The following is a 23813-nucleotide window of genomic DNA, read 5'->3' on the forward strand; positions in this document are numbered from 1 at the left end:
TGTCATGGAAAATGCATCCATTACACTCTGTAATATAGTTAATGATTGGAAGGGAATCCAGCCATAGAAACTAAGCTAAATGGCTTGTGTGAGCATCAGTAAATGAAAGCAGCAGCCCCCAATAGAAGATAACTCAAACCATGCCAGCATAAAAAATGAATATAAAAGTGGTACCACAAAAAAAAAAAAAAAGCACCCAGTACTCTGTGAAGTGGTTGGCATTAGAAGGGACATCCAGTTGTAGAAACTATGCCAAAGCAGACATAAGAGTTTGGCATATCCCTTTGGCTCTTCTGTTGATATTGAACTGTCCAACAAATGCCAGCATGGGAAAAGAGATGTTATATGATGATGATGATATATGTATGTATATAGTCCTCCACATTTCCATATTTCATTACCATACACCATCAAACATTTTACATACACCTACATATAATCCTCTATATTCAGTGCTTTGCATCGTTGCATGCCACTCATATATGAGACATTGAGAGAATAACACTTTGGCTGTCCCAAGATTAAAAGTTGTTTTAACTGTCTAACCTCTTCTTGTCATAACACTAACTTACATATACCTCTTACTTTTCTCAGATATCACAAATTTAAATCATTCTCTCTCTCTCTCTGCATACCATATGTTACTGAACTAAAATGCTTTCACCCCACTCCCTAAACTTTACACTGTGAGTGTTTCTTATCTTTGTATACAGTCTGTGTGTGTATGTGTGTAATTCTGAAAATTTATTAATATAAATTAATGCGAATATCTTTCAAATGACTATTCTGACTCCATAAATCGATGTTACTTTCCTGTATCCTAGAGGAGCTGGTAGTACAGATTCAGAACTCAGCTTAGGTGTTTTCATTCACTGACATTGTTAAGTGGTGAATTGACAGAGAACTACCAATGAGTGTTGGATAGAATACCTTGCAGTATTTGATCTTTGAGTTCAAAAAAATTCACTGAGATCAATTTTTGCCTTTTATCCTTTCAAAAAAAAAAAAAAAAAAAAAAAAAATTATAATAATCCTGGGCTGTAAATTGGTAGAATTGTTAAAGTATCAGATGGGATACTGCATTGTATTTTTTCCAGTTCCTTGCATACCGAGTTCAAATCCTACAATAGTTTATTTGGCTGCTAGACTTAAAAATACATTACCAGGTTTAATGTGCATTACCTAATAATACATTACTAGGTTTAGTGAGGGTGCATGGCTCAATGGTTGACAATTATGAGGTAGTGAGTTCGATTTGTGGACTGAACTGTGTGTTGTGTTATTGAGCAAGGAACTTTATTTCACATTGCTTCAATTCACTCATCTGTAAAAATGAGTTGCATTGTCACTGGTGTCAAGCTGTATTGACCTTTGCCTTTCCCTTGGACAATATTGGTGGCATGGAGACGGAAGGCTGGTATATATGAGTGACCGCTGATCTTCCATAAACAACCATGCCTGGACCTGTGCCTTGGAGGGGAACTTTCTAGGTGCAATCCCATGGTCATTCATGACTGAAGGAGGTCTTTACCCTTTTTACCAGGTTTGGCACTGTCACCTGACATCTAGTTTTCCTTTTAATGGAATTCATTCCCATTGCAAGCATTTGGGCCAGTCTTCAGTTTGAGGAGATATAGACTTCTCTCTCCTGCCACCCTTCTCAGATGCCCTGAAAAGGACCATGAGTGCTGCCTTCTCTTCTAACTGTTTGTAAAATATATACCAGCATCTGAATGTTCAATGTTTTTTTTTTTGTATCTTTATACAAAGACATACATATTGGTTGTTGTAACTCTGGTCCTTACTTTATCATCCCACTCCTACATTTACACAAGGATTTACACATTTTAAGAGGTACTGTCAATTTTGATGTGATATAATTCTGGATCTGACTTATTGGGCCCCAATAAGTTCTCAACTTCAAACACAGAGGGATGAAATTAAAAATTTCATGATATTTTACCCAGTATTTTGTTGTCCCACCAATCTACCATCTTAATGTTTAAAACATTTAATATAGGTGCAGACATGGGTGTGTTGTAAGAAACTTGCTTCCCAATCACATGGTTCCAGGATCAGTCCTACTGTGTGGCTTCTTGGGAAAGTGTCTTTTACTATAGCCTCAGGCTGACCAAAGCCTTGTGAGTAAATTTCGTAGATGGAAACTGAAAGAAGCTATTGTATGTGTCTATATCTCTCTCTCTCTCTCTATATATATATATATATATGTGTGTGTGTATCATTGTGTCTATGTTTGTCCCCCACCATTGCTTGACAACCAATATTTATGTGTTTATATCCCCATAACATAGCAATTTTGCAAAAGGACTAATAGAATAAGTACTAGACTTACTAAGAATAGGTCCTGGGGTTGATTTCTTTGACTAAAAAACCCTTTCAGGCTGCATTCAAATGACTGAAACAGGTAAAAGCAAAAGTTGTTATATTGTTGTTTAACCTCATTGGTTGAGTAGCCTTGTGATCCCAATGATTCTTACCCTCACCCTCTTTTTTTATGTCACCTTAACATTGCCCCATGTATCCTGGTTTAAGGTAGGGCATGATTTGAGAAAGGTTTAGCTGCTATTTCTAAAAGGTTGAGTGCTTTGTGTAGAGATTCTCCTTATTAACTTGTTTCACCTCAGGTCAACCTTCATTGAGCAGACTTATGGCCAAAGGCACTCCAGTCATGACATGACATGGGTATGGAACCCATAATCACTCTATTCATACTAATTTTTAAGATAGTAGAATGTATGGTACCTATTTACTGCTAGGACAGTACCTGTTTGCGAGAGCGGCTAGTCATATTTGAGTGAAATAATTTCATTTTATATAAATTATATATCATGATCTTTAATAAAGTATGAATTATATAGCAATTCCTGGTAATGTGCAATATAGTTTTTAAAATTACAGATATTTGTGTGTGTGTGTGTGTGTGTGTGTGTGTGTGTGTGTGTGTAAATAAAACCATGGCAAAATTTTGGCAGTGGAAATAAGTGAAAAAGAAATGGTTATATATATATAGCTTCAAAACTTTGAAAGGCACTTTCTTTTTTGCTAAATTCTAAAAGAAAAGATTTTCTGCCATCAGTTGCAAATTTATTTCACACATGGAAAATGTGTGAGGAAAACAAAAACAGAAAGAGAGAAAAAGAGGTGGGGTAAGAGCATACACACAACCAACTGTTATGTTATTGTTCGTGTGGGAGAGGAGAGCCAGTTTTAAAACTATATACAATTTGTTTAGCTTACACAACTGGTTCATTGCAATTTCACCAACATACAACCTACACAAACAAGCCCACTCACTTTGCAATAACAGTTTTAGTACCATTGCCTACTTTACACACACACACACTCTGTCTGTCTGTCTCTCTCTCTTTCACATCTCTTTTATTCTCTCTCCTCTTCATTCTCCACCTCATTTTCGTTTTCTCTCTAAACCATCCTGTTCCTCCACTTGCTTCCCTCGCCAGCATTCCTCAGCAAGCCAATAAGGTGTTTATCTCTTTTTTCTCTTTGCCTTGGCCATATTTGGTATCCTAGTTTTTACAAACTGCTGATCACAAAAAAAAAGAAGAAGAAAAAGAAGAAAAAAAAAAGAAAAAAAAGAAGATAAGAAATAAAACAAATATAAAAAGTATATGTTAATAATGATGATAATGATAATAATAATAATAACAATAATAATAATGATAATGATAATCATGATAATAATGGAAACTCCCTTCCCTTTTCGTTAGCACATTTCTGATGCTTGTAGGTTTTTTATTAGCAGATGATATGAAGTGAGAAACACCTAAAATACATTACTCACATTAACATTACCACCACAATATACATATATATTCTGTCATTTTTTAATACATTATTTATCACCCTCATACATGCACATATATATATATCACATAGCTCATAAATTTGGAGGGATAATTATCTCATGTATTTATCATTTTATCATTATCTAAGGACAACTTAATATAGTTCTATAGTTGCTAATGTACACTCTGATAATTAGTCTTACTAAATACTTTCAAGATAGATTTTGGAGTTGATAAGAGTAAGAGGAGAAGCTGCCATTCACTGTTTGTCTTCCTTCTCCTCATTGTCACTTTTTAATATGTCTGCTTTTCCATGCTTGCATGGGTCAAACAGAATTTGTTGAGGTGGATTTTATGTGGTTTCTGGTTTCTTGTCACCTATCCTCACCTGCTTCCAAGCAAGGTAATATTTTCCTTAGTCCTGAAAACCTGAACAGCGTAATGGCCAGACATGTTTTTACTGAAGATTACAAATGAATGCTCCACTTACTAGTATGGAGGTAACATTTGTTGACAGCTCTTGCACAAAGTCAAGACAAGGACACACTCACACAACAGGGTTCTTGTAGTTTCCATGTACAAATTCACTTATAAAGCTTTGCTCAACTCAGGGCTATTGTAAAAGACATTTACTGAAGGCGCTGCATGATGGAACTCCGAAACCACATGATTGGGAAGCAAACTTTCTTAACCATACAGTCATGCTATTGCTGAGTTGTTAGAATGTGGTGTTTGTTGCAGCACTCTGCACTTGAGTTCAAATTGCACTAAAGAGGTCAACTTTATCTTTCATCTGTTTAGAGATGATAAAGTACCAGTCCAGTGTAAACAGATGGTCTGAATGGTTAGGACATTGGATGGGAATGTTTTACAGAGGCTTTACCTTATCTGTTTGAGTTCCTTACTTTCTGAGTGTGGCAATAATGTCTGCAACGACACTGGTGTACCTTTATCTTTCTTTTGGACAACATCAGTGGCATGAAGAGAGGAGAGATTTGCTGCTGGTCTTTCTGTAGAAACTTTGCCCAGGCCTGCACACGGAGAGGAAATTTTCAAGTGCAAGCCTAGGCAAGGTTTTTATGCCACAAGACATACAAAGGCATCACACACACACACACACACACACACACACATGCATATATATAGTTTCCAGCTCCAAAATTCCTCAAGGCATTAATCAACCTAAGGCTATAGTAGAACTTACCCAGAGTACATGTGAAGTTAAAAAAGAAATGAATTTCTTTACCACACATCTTTACTGTGATAACATAATCTTGTCAGTCTATGTTTTATGAAAGCTTTCCTTATTTTAGGTGTGACATTATATAGTTTAATTATATTATATAAACCAAATGCTGAGAAACTCTACTACATCTGATATTCTATTTATATAATAAATAAATAAAACCCCCAGATATATTCTAGGTGCAGTTGATAATGAGTTGGCATATTTAGTTCAATGCCTCAGTAGTGAGTAGTGTTTGAAGTATACCCTTTATCCATTCTATGTTGGTTAAGTCATGTTATGCTCCCACGCTCTTATAAAAACTGAACCAAAAAAAAAAATGATATCTTCTTTCTAGTCAAAGGAAACTATCATCAGCACCATCACCTCTGTGTCTCGACTTTTTTTGTCCCCCACACCTGACTTGGATCTTCTAAATAACAAAAGTCATGCAGGCTTCACCTTGAATGGGCAAAGTTAGTATTTAGAACTGCAGAACTCAAATAGCTTCTTGTAAATATTTGGGTTAAAAGTCCCTTTGGATAGGAAAAAGTCAAAGGGTGCCTGTGGGACGTATACAAAATACACATGTGCACGCACACATACACACACATGAAAGTTTTAATTGAAACTTAATTGCAAATTTTATTTGCTTGTTACTTGCTTAACCCTTTAGCATTTAGATTTCTTAGTCTAATGTATTGCTTATTTATTCACATTGTTTTGAATTATTCTCACATTGTCTTGTAGCTTTGAGATTTAAATGATGTGATAGTTTATTTTTAGAATGACATTGTAGGGTAGGTGTAAGGAGCCAATTTGAGCATAAACAAGAAAGAATATTTTGGCTGGATATGGTTCCATTAAAATATTACCAATGCCCAACCAGTAAGATATGTACCCATCGTTGAGAAACACTGACTTGCACAGCCCAATATAAGGGCTGGCCATGTAGTGACCATGTAGGGATTATCTTAAATACCACATTCTCTAAAACTTGTGTCGATACTGTTAACAATCCTTTTGCTTAGCTACTATTCCTTACAAGTGCCTTTACACAGAGTTTCCAGTTTTTCTTGATGTCAGGCAAACGTGAGATAAATTTGTTTTGCTTTTATTACTTGTTCAACTTTCTAAACAAACAGTGAAACTGATTCAGATCAGTAAACAAATTGTGACAAATGTCGCTTGTTATAAGTTTTGTAAGCAAGAGTTTACGCCAACACACTCACTGGCCAGTTCCTGCTGTGACAAATTCTTGGTATTCTTTGGTATCATTGTCCAATGGTAGAGAGAGTGCGCATGTGTGTCTGAAAGGGGTGTAAAACGGAAGGAAGGAATTGTGATGATATCTATACAGCTGGTTAGTTCAAATTAAGTTAGGAGAGAAATATGACAACCTAGGTAACTGGGTTCAATTCTTGTTGGTACAAAAATGTCCCACTATCTGGGTTTCTTGCCGTTTTTTTAGGGGGCTGTTGTTCCAAAGTTGAAGATCCTAGATGGGTTATATATATATATATATATATATATATATATGTATGTATGTATGTATGTATGTATGTATGAAATATAAGTAAGATTCAGTTGAATTAGGTACTTAAGTTGAGGCACCTGTCCTTCAATTGTTATATATATATATATATATGAGGGATACCCAAAAGTAACCAGAAGTGTTCTCTGTCAGACAAGCCCATTGTAGTTCATGCTTCTGCCACTAGAAGCCACTTGATGCAGTCATCAGGCATGTCTACCAACCGGCATCTTTCAGCGTTGTTGTAATGCTACATGGTACATCTTTGTTTTGCAGTGCTACTCCCTTGTTCGTTGATTTTTGCAATGGGTGAAATAAAGGGACAGCATGCTTCTGTGAAATTCTGTTTTCTGCTGGGGAAAATGGTGACCGAAACAGTTGTTATGCCTCAAGCAGCTTACAAGGACGCTATCATGAGCACAAGTTTATGAGTGGTTTTCATGCTTTAGGAATGGTTACTTGTCGCTTGAAGACCAACCTCAATCAGGGCGACTGTTGACCTCCTGAATGTATGAAAACATCCCAAAAATTCATGAACTGATCTCAGAAGAACATTGCTGAACAATTGACAAACTTTTTGACATGACTGGTGTGTCATGGAACTCCTGCCTATGAATTTTGAGCAAGGATTTGCAAATGAAAAGAGTTGCAGCAAAATTTATGCTTTGCTTGCTCACAGATCAAAAGCAGTCATGACTGAATGCATGTCATGAACTGAAAGAACATTTGGAAGTTGATCCGGACCATTTTTCAAAGATCATGACTGGTGATGAAAGCTGTTGCTATGACTATGACCCAGAAGCAGCAATCAAGTCAATGGAAACATTCGATGTCACCACGCCCCAAAAAGCGTGTCAAGTGAAGTTCAGTGTCAAGACGCTGCTGATTTGTTTCATCAAAGCAAAAGGAGTTGTCCACACAGAATTTATTCCTCCTGGTCAAACTGTTAACCAGACATTTTACTTGGCAGTTCTGGAGCATTTGTGAGACATGGTAAGACGAAAATGGCCTGACCTGTGGCTGAGTGAAGAGTGTTGGTTTACTGATGACAATGTACTTGTGCATGCCGCTTGGAGTGTGAGACAGTTTTTGACCAAAAATGGCATGACCCCATTTACTCACATTCCTTATTCACCTGATCTTGCTCCCTGATACTTTTTGTTCTTCCAAATGAAAAAAGTCCTTAAAGGAAAACGTTTTGTAGATGTGGAAGAAGTGAAGGAAAAATGACAGAGGCTTTAAAAGGAATCACTTTGCAAGAGTTCTAGGACTGTTTCGAACAGTGGAAAACATGTCTGGACTGGTGCATGGCTTCAAATGGGGAATACTTTGAAGATGATAAAAGTATAAACATGTAAAACTAAGTGAATGAAATAATATTGTAAAATCCCAGTTTCCTTTGCATATTACACAGTTGGGGGTCTATGGCTATATACTGATGCAAGCATGGACAAATGAAGGTTAAATGGTGATGATGTTGAGCTATATATATATATATATATACAGCTCAACATCATCATCGTCGTTTAACGTCCACTTTCTATGCTAGCATGGGTTGGACGATTTGACTGAGGACTGGTGAAACCAGATGGGTACACCAGACTCCAATCTGATCTGGCACAGTTTCTACAGCTGGATGCCCTTCCTAATGCCAACCACTCTGAGAGTGTAGTGGGTGCAATTATGTGCCACCGGCACAAAGGCCAGTCAGGTGGTACTGGCAACGGCCACACTCAAAATGGTGTATTTTATATGCCACCTGCACAAGAGCCAGTCCAGGGGCACTGGCAACGATCTCGCTCGAAAGTCCTTACACATGCCGCGGGCACAAGTGCTAGAAAGGCGACGCTGGGCACATATATATATATATATATAATTTTGTTATGTAGATTCATAAAAATCAAGGCACATCAACTTGTAGGACACCAGAAATGGGTAGGTATGATAACATAGAGCTCACAGTGAAATAAGCAACATTGAAAATATCAAGTATTGGTTGGATAACATAGATATGCATATACCAAATCCATTTTAAATCATAAGTCTTACTTAGTGGTGGGTCCTTCGTGTGACATACATATAAAAAGTAAACACAAATAGTGTTTAAAATTTATGACAGACAGCTGTTTCAGTAGAATTGTATTTATGTAATGCGGTCATAATATACTATCTACCATCATCAGGCAAAATTTTAAACTGGTAAAATTTTAAGCATCAACCCAGACATAGCTTCCATTATATATATGGAGAGAGAGACAGACAGACTGAGAGATGTATAATACAATCACTTGTAATGTGAACTCAAAATATAAGCTCCTTGATGAGTGAATTACATATATATAATGTAACACAATGAAACAATTCATAGTAGATGTTGGAGATTGTATTATTTTATACTACAAGAAAATGTATAATACTTGTGGTTGAGTGCTTTCATAACAATTACATGTAATACTATTACTTTATACAGGAAGCTTGTTTGAATTAGTTCACTTTGAAAACATTGTAAGTGATGGGCTCTTGATGAAATTGCAGCACCAGGATACATAATTGCATAGAAAGCAATGTGCAGTTGCTGCAGTAGAAACATATGTTGGTCATTGTTATATATGGTGTAGAAAACTTTTTAATAAAAGTAAATTTGGAGGTGAATAAATCTCCACTCTCCTCTTGGTTTTCAATTACACACACGCACACATGCACATGTGTACACATACACACATGCACGTGTACACAAACACACACACACACACACACACACACGCATCCTTTTATCATTTTACAGCTGTAAGGAGATACTTTTGTAATTCTACTATATCTTGAATACCCCCCCCCCCACTTTTATTTCTAAATTCAAATGTGTATCTGTGTGTGTGTGTGTGTGTATGTATATTGTTTATTTTTACTTGTTTCCATCATTGGACTTTGGCCATACTGGTGTATCATCATCCTGAAGGATTTTTATTAATTGTTTTTTTTTGCCAAATTGTTAAGTTACTTAGACATAAACAAACCAACATTGGTTGTTAAGCAGTGTGGGCAGACACACACACACACACAATGGGCTCCCACACAGTTTTTGTGTACTGAATTCATTTAGAAGGCATTGGTCAGCCTGAGGCTATAGTAGAAGAAAGTGTTCCAATGTGGTTAATAAAAAATATATAAATACACACACACACACACACACACACACACACACACACATACATAGATGTATTTGTGTGTGTATGGGTATTTACAGTTACTCTTTTACTTGTTTCAGTCATTTGACTGCGGCCATGCTGGAGCACCGCCTTTAGTCGAGCAAATCGACCCCAGGACTTATTCTTTGTAAGTTTAGTACTTATTCTATCGGTTTCTTTTGCTGAACCGCTAAGTTACGGGGACGTAAACACACCACCATTGGTTGTCAAGCAATGCTGGGGGGACAAACACAGACACACATACATATATATATTCATAGGTACGACGGGTTTCTTTCAGATTCCGTCTACCAAATCCACTCACAAGGCTTTGGTCGGCCCAAGGCTATAGTAGAAGACACTTGCCCAAGGTGCTACGCAGTGGGAATGAACCCGGAACCATGTGGTTGGTAAGCAAGCTACTTACCACACAGCCACTCCTGCGCTTATGTTGTTTATAAAGTACTAGCAGAAATACCTGGCATTGCCCGGGTTAAAGAGAATAATGAAATCTAAAAACGCCGTCTAGACTACGCAACCCTCAACTGTTAGTAGCTACGATACCATATTTCTACTTCAATAACTCTCCAATCCATGCCAGCATGGAACATAGATATTAAGTGGAATGCTAGAAGAAAGTTTTCAACTCATATGTATATAAAGTAAATACACGTAATTCAGAAACACGTTTTGTGTATTTTATTTCGTAACCAAACAAACAGGTACAAATTATAAATAATGAAAGGCCAATTTTGGTGATTCATTTGACAGAGGTAGTAGAGAAACAATGCGATGATAAATCTGAGGTTGGATCTTGAAAGTTTGGATGAATGCTGCCTCAGTTAAATCTCTTGTGGTTCTAAATGATGTCATCTGTAGTACAGCGTCATATTGTCTAATTTTGTTTTGCAAATGTTAGGAATCTTGGTCAGTTGATGATAACAGTTTCTTCAATAGCTCTGGAGGTTGGGGATTGTGGAATTGTTGGGAATGTTTTTAACTTTGGTGTTATATGTATTGCTTGAATTTCTTTGACACATGAAATATATGTATTTTCACTGGGTTTGTAAAAGAGAGTTGTGTAGTTCTCGAGTTTTAGGGATTCACACAGACACACAGACAGACAGACACACATTCTCATCTTTATATATAGAGATATATATATATACACACACACACGCACCCAAACACACGTATATATATGTAATTCAATATAAATATATGAAAGTCAATGAAGTTTCGTAAAAGAAGGTGATCATGTACATACTTTGTTGCTGTTTTGATTATAACACCTCGTAAACAATGTTCCTTGTTTTCCCTTGTGGGGCATATGCAAATAGGTTTTTTTTTGCTGCCCACTCTTGAGCAGCCAACATACAGTTGTCGATGTGAGAAGCGGGGCTCTTCCAAGAGAAGACCAGCTACAGACAGTGCTCATCTGTTATGTTCGGGTTAAAATTTCATCAACATCAAAAATATATGAATTTTCAAGGGAGTTATGGCTGTTATGCATAGAATATAATTTCCAAATTGCAGACAAAATTTACAATCGATAAATGTCTTAGAACAACCAGTTTCTCATCTGGGAAGGCCTTGAAATCAATGTTACCAACTGGGGACTATGTGTGTCGCAGTGATAATAAAAAGACTCAAAGGAGGACTGCAACGAAATAATTTTACTCAACACTTTGCAAGTGAATCAGTGGAGGCAAAGATGCGTCTCATTTACTTGACAATTTATGCACCACATTGCAGAAATCACAATGTAAGTATATCTGAAAGGGTAGTCTTACACCGTTGTACCGTTGAATTACAAATAATGCTCATCTGTTATGTTCGGGTTAAAATTTCATCAACATCAAAAATATATGAATTTTCATGGGAGTTATGGCCGTTATGCATAGAATATAATTTCCAAATTTCATAAAGATCCGTTCAGTACTTTTGACGTAGTTTTGGATAAGAAAACAAATGACTAATGTGTGTGTTTGTGTGCATGTGTATGTGTGTGATGGGTGTATATATGTATAGATATCTGTATGCATGTATATATATGTATATATGTGTACATATTACATGTACATCTATATATATATACATCTACACATATGTATACATATACATGTATGCATATAGATCTATATCTATATATATATCTATACATATACGTGTACATATACATCTATATGTATACATATACATCTCTCTCTCTCTCTCTGAAAGTATCTGTCATTACAGTATCGAAATGTGATTGTTTCAGTTAGTGGAATAGTTTCATTTTTGAAGTGAAAGTATTTGACATGAGTGTTTTTGTTTCACTTTTGACACGTAATACTTAAATAATGGAGGAGATATTATGTTGCCGTGGGCTCGAACTCTACAAGAAGTTCAAAATTTTTTTTGACTAAAACACAACTGGAACCCTAAGTAAGGCATGTGTAAAACTTGAATGAAATTGGTTGCGTAGTTCTCGAGTTTTAGGGATTCACACACACACACACACACACACACACACATTCTCATTTTTATATATATAGATTATATCATATAATCAGTTTTCATCTGTTTTGCCTTTGGGTAGCAAAAAAAGAAACAAAAACAAATGAACTAAAAGAAAAAAAAGTAGCAGTACCTGAACTGGGATGGATAAATATTATAAATAGTGTTCTGTTCTAAAAATACTGCTGTTAGATTTAGATGTGTAAAGAAATAGCGAGAGGTGGAGTGGTATATGTTATATGGGTGAATATTATTTCTTTATTTTTATTTTTTTATTTTAAGGTTAGCAGTAATGTAGAATCGTCTATAAACATCTGTTAGGGCTGGGATTAGAAGCTATTTGAAGCCAGTAAAATGGTATGACATGTCTTCATCTTATTCTGCTGCTGTTTCCAAAGATTGCTTGTTGAGAGAAAACCATACAATTCAGGCACCCATTTTTTTTTTTAATGTCTCACATTTCACATTTGCCCTCTGCTAATCAACCCTGCTTTGCTAATTAAACCAAAATCATAGCTGTGGCCAGTGCCCCCTAACTGGCTCCCATGCCAGAGGTATGTAAAAAGTACCATCCGAATGTGGCCGATGCCAGGTGCACCTGACTGGCTCCTGTGCCAGCGGCATGTAAAAAGCACCAACCAAATGTGGCTGATGCCAGTGCCCCCTGACTGGCCTCCATGCTGGTGACATGTAAAAAGCACTATCTGAATGTGATCGATGCTAGGTCCACCTGACTGGCTCCTGTGCCAGTGGCATGTAAAAAGCACCCACTACACTCTTGGAGTGGTTGGCGTTAGGAAGGACATCCAGCTGTAGAAATATCACCAGATCAGATTGGAGCCTGGTGCAGCCACTGGCTCTCCAGACCTCAGTCAAACCGTCCAACTCATACCAGCATGGGAAACAGACGTTAAACAATGATGATGATGATGTTCTACTAATCGATCATCATCTTCTAACCAACCCATTTTGTTGATGTATACAATGGGCTTGCACACAGTATCTAGTTTCTGTCTACCAAATTCTCTCATAAGGCATTGCTTGGCTCTGGGCTATATAGTAGAAGCACTTGCCCAAGGTGCTGCACCATGGGACTGAACCAAAAGCCTTGTGGTTTGCAAAGCGAGCTTCTTAACCACATGCATGTGTGTGTGTATGTATGTACATGCATGCATAACTCCTTGTATTGTCATACAACCAGTCACATTTGTTTCCAATCATGTGTGAAAGGCATGTCCAGTCATGGGGAAATATTATCTGGCTTGGAAATAAGTGAGGGTTGGTGACAGGAAGAGCATCAGGTTGTAGAAAACCTCCTTCAACTGATTCCATCTGACCCATGCAAGCATGGAAAAGTGGTTGTTAGAACAATAATGAGGATGATGGAAACTACACTGACCCAAAATTCTTTAACTCTTTAGCATTCAGGTTATTCTGTTAAATGTAATGCTTATTTATTCACATTATTTTGAATTAATCATTCATCTCAGAGCTTTGAGATTTTTATGGAGTAATTGCAGATTTTTTTAGAATGATATTATAGAGTTGGTGGGAGGGGGCCAGATGTGGCTAGTTTGAACATAAAACAAGTAAAATATTTTGGCTGGATATGACTGGTTTAAATGTTAAAATATTAAATCATCTCTAGTTGCAAGGCAGTCAAATAACCTGGATTAAATCTTCAACTCCCTCACCATTTCCATTATTGTAGCTTTTATGTAAATATTTGTGAAATGTTAAGTGTTTATTCCCTTGAAATGAATGAAAGTTCATATTCAGCGGAAATAACTTCCTCTTTTACCGAAAGATGTTTACTGAAATATTACAAAAATTCCTTCTGTAATATTTTATCTTTGTTTTTTTTTTTAATATATTCCTTCAATTTCTTATGACACACCTATTAAATATGTCTGTCCGCTCGCTTTCTTTGCGCGCGCGCGCGCGCACACACACGCAGAGATAGAAATATCTCTCCTTTTCTGTCTTGTGTTTCTTTTTGCATCAATCTCTCGTGTGTGTACATATGTATGAATGTATGTGCATGTGCATGTTTGTTTGTTTGTTTGTTGAAGAAATAAAAATAATAAAGACAAAATGAAACAAAGTCACAATAGAAATTATTATTAGTTTGATGGTCTGAGAAATCGAAAGAGGAAATTGTTATAATGTGTGTGTGTGTGTGTGTATATATATATATATATATATATATATATATGTATGTAGATATAGATAGATAGACAGACAGACAGACGCGCGCGCACAATGTATGTATATCAGATAAAAAGGAATTAAAAATCTGAGGTAGATCTTCAATCAGTACTCATGTGAATACCGGCTAACAGAGGGTATATCTGTAGATGGTTTATCTTAAAAGAAGAAAAATATCTGTACAAACTGAAAATCCAGGTCAAGTAAATTGCTTGCAGAGTATAATACATTTAGTCAAAGATTGGAATTTATGGTATGGTGTTTAATATTTCTTTTGATACTAAAGGCAGAATCATTACTGTGCCTGGTAAAATGTTTGGTGGCATTTCGTCCATCTCTGTTTTCAATTCAAATTCTGCCAAAGTTGACTTTACCTTTTATCCTCTCAGGGTCGATAAAATAAGTACTAGTTGGGCACTGGAGTTGATGTAATTAACTTAGTCCCTCCCCTCAAATTGCTGGCCTTGTGCCAAAATTTGAAACCAGCATCATTTTTGATACTTTGTTTGAAAAAATGTGGTTGGTTTACATTAATGATATATTATAATATTATCAATTCATTTATATTCATATTAACTTTAATATCTATGAAAAGTGTATTGAAATAAAAGGGATTAAAGTATTTAATGCAATACCATATGTGTGTGTGTGTGTGTTTATATATGTATGTAAATATATATGTGTGTTTATGTATGTATATATATATGTGTGTGTGTGTGTGTGTGTGTGTGTGTGTTTATATATATGTGTGTGTGTGTATGTATAATGTGTGTGTGTATGGAATCCATAGTAGAGAAAATGGATTGAACGACAATCTTTATTCCAAACACTACAAGTGTTTCTACACCTGTTGTTCATTAATGAGATGATATGATTAACTTATTGCTTAATCACTATTGTTCATCAAAGGTGTGAAATATGTTTCTTCAGATGATTATTTTGAATAAGTTCTTCAGTAAATTATGCTGTCACTTCACTCAAAAGAAACCAAGGTCAGTTCACCAGCTGATGATCAGAAACAAGCAACTCGAGTACTGGAAATCAGAGCCTTACGGTTATAGTGTGTGTGCGCGCACGTGTGTGTGTGTGTGCACGCGCACGTGTGTGTGTGTGTGTGTGTGTATTAACATATGCATCACCAATTTTCTTGTAATCTTAGTTTCTGTAATTGTGTTGGATTATCTGCTTTGCCAGACGAGTAGAAATCACCTGTTTGTGATTCCAAGTAAATTCCTAAAAGACTACTACCATGATATTAATAACTGTTTGACTCCTAAACCTTCTTCATGTCACATCAATGTTTATTCACTAGAAACAAGTTATATATTTGGAAACATTCTTAGAGTCTTTCAACTAAAAGAAGGTGCAAAAATTTAAAACTAAATCTATTGTCACTGGCTAATTTCCTAACCACTGGACCCACTTTTGGGGACAACTCTTAAAAAAAAAGTAACTCTAAAGAATATATATTTACTTTTTCATCATTCATACTTGCGAATTGTATTCTCTGCAGTGAAGATAAGTTTTACATTAACATGCTTTTCACTGTTACATTTTGAGAGAGGGTTCTTAGGGGATTAGTGCATTTAGTTTTAAGCATTTTTACTTTCATATTATTATAGTTACATAGTGTTCCACATACACACATATGTATAACGGGCATCTTTTAGTTTTCACAAACCAAATCTGTTAATAAGTCTTTGATTAGCCGAGAGCTACAGTAGAAGACACTTGCTTAAAGTGCCATGCTTAGAGTTCAGTGAGACTGAACTCAAAATCACATGGCAGGCAAGCCATTTCTTAACCATGCTGCTGCTGCATGTGTGTGTGTGTGTGTGTGTGTGTGTGTGAAACCACACTTATGTCATTGGCAAAGACACATAACATGAAATTAAGGGCTGAGCACATCTAATGGGGAGTGGGGTGGGGAGCAGAGGTTGTTGATGTGATCTGGTGAAACATATTTTGGTTGTAACAACTTGAGGAAGACTAATGGTTAGAATAATTCTTCCATGTTTGTAGTTTCTTCAGTTTCAGCACTGTCTCTGATCAAGCCATTAAGATAAATGCAGCTCCAAAATATTTTGGTTTAGTTTTTAGAAATTCATATGTAATGAGATGAGGCATCTATGTATATAGGTTTCTCTAAATGAACAAATTGTGTAACAAAAAAATTTCCAGAAGAAAATTAACTTCGCATAATAAGCTGAAATCCAATCAATGTAGCACAGACTACACATATGTACAAGTGACTGGGAGCCCATTCACTTAGTGAGTTGAAATTTGAACAACAGACCATGAGTGGACTAAGCACATACATCATAAGTGTTAGGAGAGCATCTATAAATGGTATGCTAAATGAATGGTGTAGCAGACAATTTTCCTGAAGAAAGTTATATTCAGCCAATGAACTGAAATTTGAACAACAAATCACAAATAGATTATGCATGTAAGTGACTAAGGGAGCATATACAGATGATTGTTAATGCCCATGTTTGTACTTTATGGTTGCAAATTTCATGTGTTGTATAGAAAATATCAATATTTCTCACAGTCTTTTACTAAATACATAACCATGAATTGACAAAGGGGAAAAATGCATGTGCAATATTCACACACACACACACACATATGTATATATTTATGTCTTCATAATTGATGGATGGAGAAATAAAACATCATTTCATGCTTTTTATATGGAGTTTGGGTGTGGCTTAGAACAAATTACCCCAGTTTATATGTATTTCAATTATTCATATAATGAACTATTGAGTTAACAAACAGTGCTCCAGAATGAATTGTATTTTGTATTCTTATTTGATGACCTCATGTGATTAAATTTGTGTGATAACATGTGATTTTTCTTTTTCTTTCCCTCTAGAGATGACCATCAATTTAGTCTTTTGCATTGGGCTGCAAAGGAGGGCCGCCTCAATATCGTGGATATGCTAATTGCACGAGGAGCACGTATCAATGCCACAAACATGGGTGATGATACTGCTCTACATCTTGCTTGTAGTCACGGACAAAAAGAAATTGCTATGAGGGTAAATACATCTTTGTTTTTTTTTTAATGATATTTCACTATTGTGAGCATTACTTGAAGATTTTCAATGAATTTGTATTAATGACCAAATAGATATGTTGTTAACCGACCTCTATAAATGCATTAGTATTCTTATGCCTGATGTACTTTGAGCCAAGACATTCACTGCATGGTTAATATGTGAGCTGTTGGTCACAAGATCATAAATTCAAACCATAAATGTATTGTGTCCTTACTTAGAAACAGTACCCCACTTTCTGTAGTTGAACTGACTGATAAAGATAAACATCTCGATCAAGTAAAAGGGTAACGGGTAAAGATCCCCTTTGGTCATGAATGACCATGGGATTGTGCTATAATGATTGCTCATTCATATGTTGTGATGGAGAAATACACAAGAGTATTATTATAGTAGATTATTATTGTAGAAGATACATGGTGCTCTCTTTGCCACTTCCTCTCTTTCATTGCTATTACTTTCTCTCACTCCCTCTCAATCATGGCTACCACTCACACTACTTCCCCTTCACTGAATTACTATTTTCTCTCCTCCTACTTCACCATTCACTCCTATGTGTGATTTTGAACAAATATATATATATATACATACAAATATATAAAAACACTACGCTTATCATTATATTAGGAGGTTGAGATTAAGGAGGTACAATGGCTTTGTGATAATTGTAATGGATTACTGACCATTGTAGTAGGTCTGATCCTATATAACCATTGTGATTTTGTCTCTGATCAACTGACTTCTTTGGTTCCAGTTTGTCTGTCTGTATGTATGTATATGTGTATATGCATATGTTCCAGCCTGCATCAGGAAATCCGTATATGAAACCATCTCTTAGTTGAAGTAATAGTACTGCAAGTGGTTGACAATTTTGTCTACTTGGGCAGCACATTCAGCCATTCTCACTCCCCAGATGGTGAAATATCTTTAAGGCTTCAGAAAGTAACCAATTCCTTCAGGGTTCTTGAATCTTGTGTCTATTCCCAATAAGTCATCACTATGTACTATATATGTGTGTTGATGTTGTTTCTTTACCCATGTGAGATATGAACCCCTTTACAAGCATCACATAAAGAATCCTTGAATGCTTTCATCAGAGATGCTTTCATCAGACATACATTCTGAATGTTGGCTGGTCCTTGCAGATTCCAGATACAGAGGCCTTGAGAGGAGCTAACATCCATTTTGGGTATTGAGGTGCACTGTATACATTGGACTGGACACCTTGATTGGGCTGATGGTTGGAGGATCTCTATGCAGATGTTACATGGCAAACTTGTTTGTGGAAAGTACCCCCAGCAGAAACCAAGACTATGATTTAAGAATTGTGTAAAGCTCTCATTGATGGCAAGTGAAATATGGGAGGTCAATTGAGGAAGCAACACATATCATTGCCACACCAATGGAAGAAACAAGTAAAAGAAAAAGTGGGTATTTTTAAAGGAAAAAAAGCACGCATTTTTCAGGCAGAATTTAAGTGAGCTGCTCAAAAATGCACCACCAGTGTAGTTAATGGGGTAAATTTGGTCTGCAATATTTGTGGACCTTTATATTTCTCAAGAGTTGGACTCATTAGTCACAAGCAGAGCCACTAGTGTAGAGTATGAATTTGTCTGGGTTCACAATGTTCTTAATGGTCTTCCTCAGTCATGAGTGGATAGCCATCATCATATATGTATGTAAATAAAAGTTTATATATATATATATGTCATCATCATCATCGTTTAACATCCGCTTTCCATGGTTGCACGAGCTGGACGATTTGACTGAGGACTGGCGAATCAGATGGCTGCACCAGCCTCCAATCTGATCTAGCAGAGTTTCTACAGCTGGATGCCCTTCCTAACACCAACCACTCCAAGAGTGTAGTGAGTGCTTTTATGTGCCACTGGCACGAGGGCCAGTCTGGTGGTACTGGCAATGGCCACACTCAAATGGTGTTTTTATGTGCCACCTGCACAGGAGTCAGTCCAGCGGCGCTGGCAACGACCTCACTCGAATGTTTTGTTCACATGCCACCGGCACAAGTGCCAGTAAGGCAACGCTGGTAATGATCACGCTCAAATGGTGCTTTTTACGTAAACTAGATATGTGTGTGTATTCACTTTTCACATGAAAACGGCTTCACCAATTTCTTCATTGTCTTCATTTGATTTTTTTTTTATTAAAAATAAAAAATATTGCTTTATATTTATGATTCACTTCTTTAAAATGGTTTCTCAGTGTCAATTTCTGGTATTGACGTAAAACCGGCTAAGTCTCTCAGTCTCTCTATTTTAATGTTTGCTATCTGTAAACAACTATGATAAATTATTGAAAGAAATATTTACTAAGTTCACAAATTTAAATATTCAGTACAAGATAGTTTTTAACATGCTTTTATTTATTTATACAATTTTTTCATTCCATGTTTATCTCATTCATTGTTTGCAGTGTTCTCTCTCTCTCTCTCTCTCTCTCTCTCTCTCTCTCTCTCTCTCTCTCTCTCTCTCACACTTCGTTAATTTACATTAAAAACTTTTATGTATTTTCTCTTTGCATGCTGTGTTCTGCTCTATGTATTTGTAGTCAGTCATATATGCACACGTGTTTTTGTATGTGCGATTGTATACATCTATGTATGTGTGTGTGTGTGGGAGAGGGTGTGTTGTCATGTATATGTACATACATAAATATATATGCATACATCTTTTTTCTATGTGTGTGTGTGAGAGAGAGAAAGAGTGAGTGATGTCTAAGTGGCACTCTTTCTCTTTCTCTCTCTCACACGCACACATACAAGAAAGGTGTATTCCTATTTATTTATGTATGTACGTATACATGACGACACTCCTTTACTCGCTCTCGCTCTCTCTCTCTCTCTCTCTCTCTCTCTCTCTCTCTCTCTCTCTCTCTCTCTCTCTCTCTCTCACACACACACACACGTCCATTTCATCTGATGTTTGATACTGTATGTATATGTATGTGTATGTGTTTGTGTGTGTATATGTTTGTGCGTGCGGTGTTCCACAGTTGCCAGAAAAAAGCAGAGGAATTTTCTTTCTTGATGCTCCTGGTGGCACAGGTAAAACATTTGTAACATTGCTTCTCTCCAAGGTAAGGGAACAAAAAAGAATTGCAGTTGCTGTACCATTGTCTGGCTTTGCTGCCACCATTCTCCCAGGAGGAAGAACAGCTCATTCTGCTTTTAAATTACCACTAAACCTGGTCACAAATGACAGTCCAATTTGTAACACAAGCAAAGATTCAGCTTCACCAGAAGCATTGTGCCAATGCCACCTGATCATTTGGGATGAATGCACCATGTCACATAGAGGTGCAATGGAAGCTCTTGGTAAAACCTAACAGGACATCAGAGGCAACGATAAATCTATAGGAGGAGTTACATTAGTCTTATAAGGAGATTTCAGACAGACATTACTAGTCATTCTGAAACGAACAGGAACTGATGAAATAAAAATTTAGATCCTCCTAAATTATGCAATGGGACAAGGTTGATTGTGAAGATATTACAACTTAATGTGACAGAAGCTACCATCATCAATGGATGTGCCTTTGGGGAAGAGGCTTTCTTTCCAAGAATTCCAATCAAACCAACAGACATGCCATCTGAGTTCAAACGAACACAATTCCCAGTGCAACTTAGGTTTGCAATGTCAATTGATAAAGCTCAAGGTCAGTCTTTGAAATCTACTAGCTTGCTTTTCTCATGGTCAACTTTATGTTGGTTGCTCCAGGGTTAGTACTTTGTAAGACTTATTTGTCTATGCTCCAAACCAGAAAACAAAGAATGTTGTTTACCCAAAAGCTCTTACGTAATTTCCTTCAACATATGTCGTAGAATTTATCTCTTTTCATAATAGTGGTAAATTTTGTGTTTTCGTTTATTATTATTATTATTATTATTATTATTATTATTATTAATAATAATAATAATAATAATAATAATAATAATAATAATAATAATTCAGAATTGATTTCCCAATTGAAGAATAAATTGAATTAAGAATAACAAATTTCTATGCATATTTTGCTTTTTTCTTCCAATATATAAGGAAAAATTTCATTCCTGTGCAATGACAGGTGCCTCTGCTAGTGTGTGTGTGTATATATATATATATATATGGATGTGTAATGTCAATGTGAATACCCGTCAGAGTGTAAGTATCTTGAGAGAAAAGCTGAACATTAGAAGCATCAGTTGTGGTGTGCAAGAGAGACGATTGCGCTGGTATGGACATGTGGTGAGAATGGATGAGGATAGCTGCGTGAAAAAGTGCCACACCCTAACAGTTGAGGGAACCCGTGGAAGAGGTAGGCCCAGGAAGACCTGGGCTGAGGTGGTGAGGCAAGACCTTCGTACATTGGGCCTCACCAGGCGATGACTACTGACCGAGACATTGGGCCTCACCAGGCGATGACTACTGACCGAGACCTTTGGAAATGTGCTGTGCGTGAGAAGACCCGGCAAGCCAAGTAAGATCGTTGCCAGTGCCCCTGGACTGGTTCTTGTGCGGGTGGCACATGAGATGCACCATTTTGAGCGTGGCCGTTGCCAGTACCGCCTGACTGGCTCCCGTAGGATTTTCGAGCGAGATCGTTGCCAGTGCCCCTGGACTGGCTTGTGCGGGTGGCACATAAAAGACACCATTTTGAGCGTGGCCGTTTTCGTGCAGGTGACATGTAAACACACCCACTACACTCTCTGAGTGGTTGGTGTTAGGAAGGGCATCCAGCTGTAGAAACTCTGCCAAATTAGACTGGAGCCTGGTGTTGCCATCCGGTTTCACCAGTCCTCAGTCAAATCGTCCAACCCATGCTAGCATGGAAAGCGGACGTTAAACGATGATGATGATGATATATATTTGTGTTTCATGTCTTTTCAGTTGATGCAAAACAAAGCCAATATAAATGCAATTAATGAACATGGAAACACACCTTTACACTATGCTTGTTTCTGGAACTATGGTGATATTTCACAGGTAAATAAAAAATTATAATTTTATGTATTTTTTTTATCATCTGATCTAAATATGTTATTTATTCATCATCAAGTTAAATTTCCTTATGCTTGTCCACATCTCTGAGCTCTAATTGTCAAGTTTATTTTTTGATTTGAGCTAATGGAATAATATGAATTAGTCAAATAATAAACTAAATGGATGCTCACTATTATAGGATAATAATTTGGAAACTTGGAAATTTAGCCGACATAAAACTTAATCATTTCGCTATTAGCTAATTGCATTGTTCTGCAATAATGGTTTCAAATTTTGCTACAAGGCCAGCAATTTTGGGGGCAGGGTTAAGTTGATCACATTGACCCCAGTATCCAACTAGTACTTATTTTATTGGCCCCCAAAAGGATGAAAAGCAAAGTCAACCTTGGCAGAATGTAAACACAGACTGTTAAGACAGATGAAATACTGCTTAGCATTTTGCCTGGCATGCTAATGATTCTGCCTGCTTACCGCCTTATTACCTTTCCTTTTATAATAATTAAGAAAATCAGAGGCACTAGCACGGCTGTGTGGTTAAGAAATTTACTTTACAACAACTTAATTTCAAGTTCAGTTCCAATGCTCAGCATATTGGGCAAGTATCTTCACTATTACCTCAGGCCTTTTGAGTAAATTTGATAGAGGGGGAAACCCTAGTAAGGTGATGTATGTTCATAGAAGGACATATGAAGTTACTTGATTTGACAAACAAGTGTTTATTTAAGACTTTGTAATAAATTATTTCCTCTAATTACTCCTGCTCAATTTTCTAAAGAATCTTTTTACTCTTCAAGCACTTTGTACTCACTGCCCACAGTTCATTGTCATATGCTATCATATATATATTATATACACTCCATATTGTTCTCTACATACACTGCCATACAATACCACCAATCTTGTACATATATTTAATTTAATCCTGCTCACTGGCTTTACATGTCACACGTTTTCCACGCAACTCATAAGACTTCTTTACATTCATTATACATGTTACACTGACATACAACAGCACATCTTTGCTTGTCATGTCATCATATATATTCATGCCATGCACCATCAAGCATTTCACATAATCTTCCATGTATTTACTGTTAACATGTCAAATATAGTCATTTTTGTTTGTATATACTATATCAGAATTTCTATTGACAAGATTACCCATGACTTCTCACTGTCTTAAATACCTGCCACAATGCTAAGAGTAGAGTGAATCCACACTACAGTCATATTATTTAGATGGTGTAGAACCTAATACCTCTAGTGAACT

General features: G+C 36.5%; 1 protein-coding gene across 2 annotated transcripts in view; it reads left to right on the top strand.

Moving 5' to 3' along the window:
• LOC106868884 (scaffold protein ILK) overlaps window positions 1-23813 on the top strand; it is an 86202-nt gene that overhangs the window by 21942 nt on the left and 40447 nt on the right. For both annotated transcript variants that reach the window (XM_014914335.3, XM_014914336.3), the window contains exons 2-3: window positions 17360-17525; window positions 22430-22525. In XM_014914335.3, coding sequence (XP_014769821.1) covers window positions 17360-17525; window positions 22430-22525 — 262 coding nt within the window. The remainder of the gene's footprint in view (window positions 1-17359; window positions 17526-22429; window positions 22526-23813) is intronic.

This window comes from Octopus bimaculoides, chromosome Z (assembly GCF_046866305.1).
Source record: "Octopus bimaculoides isolate indiv1 chromosome Z, ASM4686630v1, whole genome shotgun sequence".
Taxonomy (NCBI): Eukaryota; Metazoa; Mollusca; class Cephalopoda; order Octopoda; family Octopodidae; genus Octopus; species Octopus bimaculoides.